At 48.6% G+C, this 2,500-nt stretch overlaps 1 protein-coding gene across 2 annotated transcripts in view; it reads right to left on the reverse strand.

Annotated features, from left to right (window-relative positions):
• Positions 1–2,500, reverse strand: part of LOC113827327 (dual serine/threonine and tyrosine protein kinase) — a 71,865-nt gene that overhangs the window by 52,237 nt on the left and 17,128 nt on the right. For both annotated transcript variants that reach the window (XM_070132797.1, XM_070132798.1), the window contains 2 exons: positions 1,379–1,731; positions 954–1,151 (listed from right to left, as the gene is read on the reverse strand). In XM_070132797.1, coding sequence (XP_069988898.1) covers positions 954–1,151; positions 1,379–1,731 — 551 coding nt within the window. The remainder of the gene's footprint in view (positions 1–953; positions 1,152–1,378; positions 1,732–2,500) is intronic.

Below are 2,500 nucleotides of genomic sequence, written 5' to 3' on the forward strand. Positions count from 1 at the left end.
TTAAGCACGTCATGCCGTCACTCTACAGTTTTTTTCAACTCTTGATTCTCACTGTTTATCACACCTTCCTTTCTTTACGATAGGAAAAAGCACCAAAAGTACAGTGGACGAAACAGATGAAACAAAAATAACAAAATATGCAATCGGTATTAAAGCTTCCACAAAATACGAGAAGCAGAGTATAAAGAGCAACATCAAAACCGAGGATGAAACGTGATCATACCAGGAAGGAAAGCTCGAAATAAAAATAAAAAGTAAGGGAGAAAGAAAAGCTAACGAGAGAGCACAGAAAAAGAGAAAGGTCAGCGAAAAAGAAAGGCAAAGAAAGAAGGGGAAAAAGGCCAACGAGAACAAAAAAAAAAGACAAAAAAAGGTCAGCGAGAGAACGCAAAGAAAGAAGGGGGATAGAACAGGAGGGGAAGAGAGCAGAGCGCCACTTCGACGTCGGAATATCAAAGCCCTATTTTCAGCGTATCCGATGACAAGGGCCGGTTTTTTGCTACCGTTTCCCCCTTTTCTCCGGCTCTCTGACCTTCCATGCTTACTCTTCCAACGATCCCGCTTCATTTGACGGCAAAACGTACGATTCGACTATGTATAGACGTCTTAGTGTAGGATGACACTATGTTGCACAAGTCCACATCTTGGTGCGCTTGTGAGGCCACGATAAATAAATATAGAAAGATTGATAGATAAGGATGAATATAGACATTGGATACAAAGACAGATGATAGATAGATAGACAGACTGACAGAGAGAGAAAGACGGAAGAATAAATCAAATTCGGCCTTAAAAATTTTAATATTATCAACGGATTTCAGTAAGACCTGACAAAATTGGACACACTTCCCACACACATCCACTTCCCCGCAACATACACCCACACGCACACATAACACAGCCTCGCGAACCGCCACACCCAACAGCAACGCATAAGGGAAGCGAACACTCACGGCGTCGGAGAGGTCGTCCCGCGAGATGGCGTAGACGATGATGGGCAGCACCTCGGGCAACAGCGCCCTCAGGAACTCGGTGGACGTGTTGAGGGCGCGATTGTGGGGCACGGTGGGCGTCATGACCACCTGCACGCCCTCCTTCAGCAGCGGGTGCGGGAGGCCCACCTCCAGCATGGCGCTCCCCACCACGGGGTCCTGTGGCGAGCAACGGGGGGTCGGCGATTAGAGGCCGTGTGAAAGCGGGACGGACATCAAAGTAATGGTGGTAGCAATTAGGATGATGAAGAATAATGGCCGAGTGATGTGAAACTGCAGGCAATCATGTGTTAATACTGGCGATTTCCCAATCAATACATCGTTATGGTTCCGACAATGTAAATCAACCTGTAATAACGGACACTCCTGAGTACAACGCCACCCACCTGCATGGCCCGCTGGTCCAGCTCGACGTCGGCGCGCGGCACGGTGCCCCACGGGCGCGCGTGGGCGTGGAGGGAGTGCACGAGCTCGTAGCCGGCCTCGGCGTGCGGGCCATGGTCGGGGAGGGCGAGGCAGACGGTGCGGGCGTGCGAGTGCTTGAGGCGGACGGGGCGCCACGCGCGGCCGGGCGTCAGGCGGGGCACGATGGGCAGCACCTGCTCGGCCAGCAGGCGCGTCACCACCAGCACCTTGCCGTACGCGTCCTGCCCGCCCACCACGATGCACGGCGGCACGCCCAGCACGTGTCGCAGCTCGCTCAGCTCCACCTCGGTGAACCGGATCTCCGCCACCTGCTCTGTGGGCGGGAGGGCCGGGCGGCGGGTCAGGCAAAGACGAATGGCAGAGGGGTAGTCGGAATGGGGGTAATCAGAGGAAAAATGATAAAAGAAACAATAAAATCATATTTTATAATAAAGAGATAATTATAAAATATAATACATGCTTCGATAAACCGTTTACATTCCCTGTGTGCGTGTGAGTGCATCTTTCCTGACCTACACAAATAAAAATCACATAATCACACACACGCACATTCACACACTCTACTACACAGACCTACACACTCCAACGTGACCCGAGAGTCCATAACAAGCTTACTTCCAGCACAGTTCCCGCGAGGCGTCACATGTCCGAGCGAGAGACTTGTCCTTGCGATAAAAGAAAGAAAAAGATGAAGAAAAAAAGGAATATGCAAATACCACCATAGCCAAGGGGGGATTTGCCTCTGGTCATGATATACACCTGTCTGTCATGATGTCTGTCGGTCTGTCTGTCTCGCGAGGATCAGACGAAACCGCCGAGCCACCCACCCTCTTTCCGCTGTTCTGACACTAACCCTGGCGCCCCTGCCGAAACTGAGGGCCATTAATAAGTACCTATACATATGTACACAAACACACATACATATATATAGGTGTATATATATACAATATATATTGAGCACACAAACACACACATACACATACATTTACATATATAAACAAGTATATAATAATAATAATAATAATAATAATAATAGTAATAATAATAATAATAATATCATTATTATCATTATCATTATTACA

The sequence above is a fragment of the Penaeus vannamei genome, chromosome 18 (assembly GCF_042767895.1).
Source record: "Penaeus vannamei isolate JL-2024 chromosome 18, ASM4276789v1, whole genome shotgun sequence".
Classification (NCBI taxonomy): Eukaryota; Metazoa; Arthropoda; class Malacostraca; order Decapoda; family Penaeidae; genus Penaeus; species Penaeus vannamei.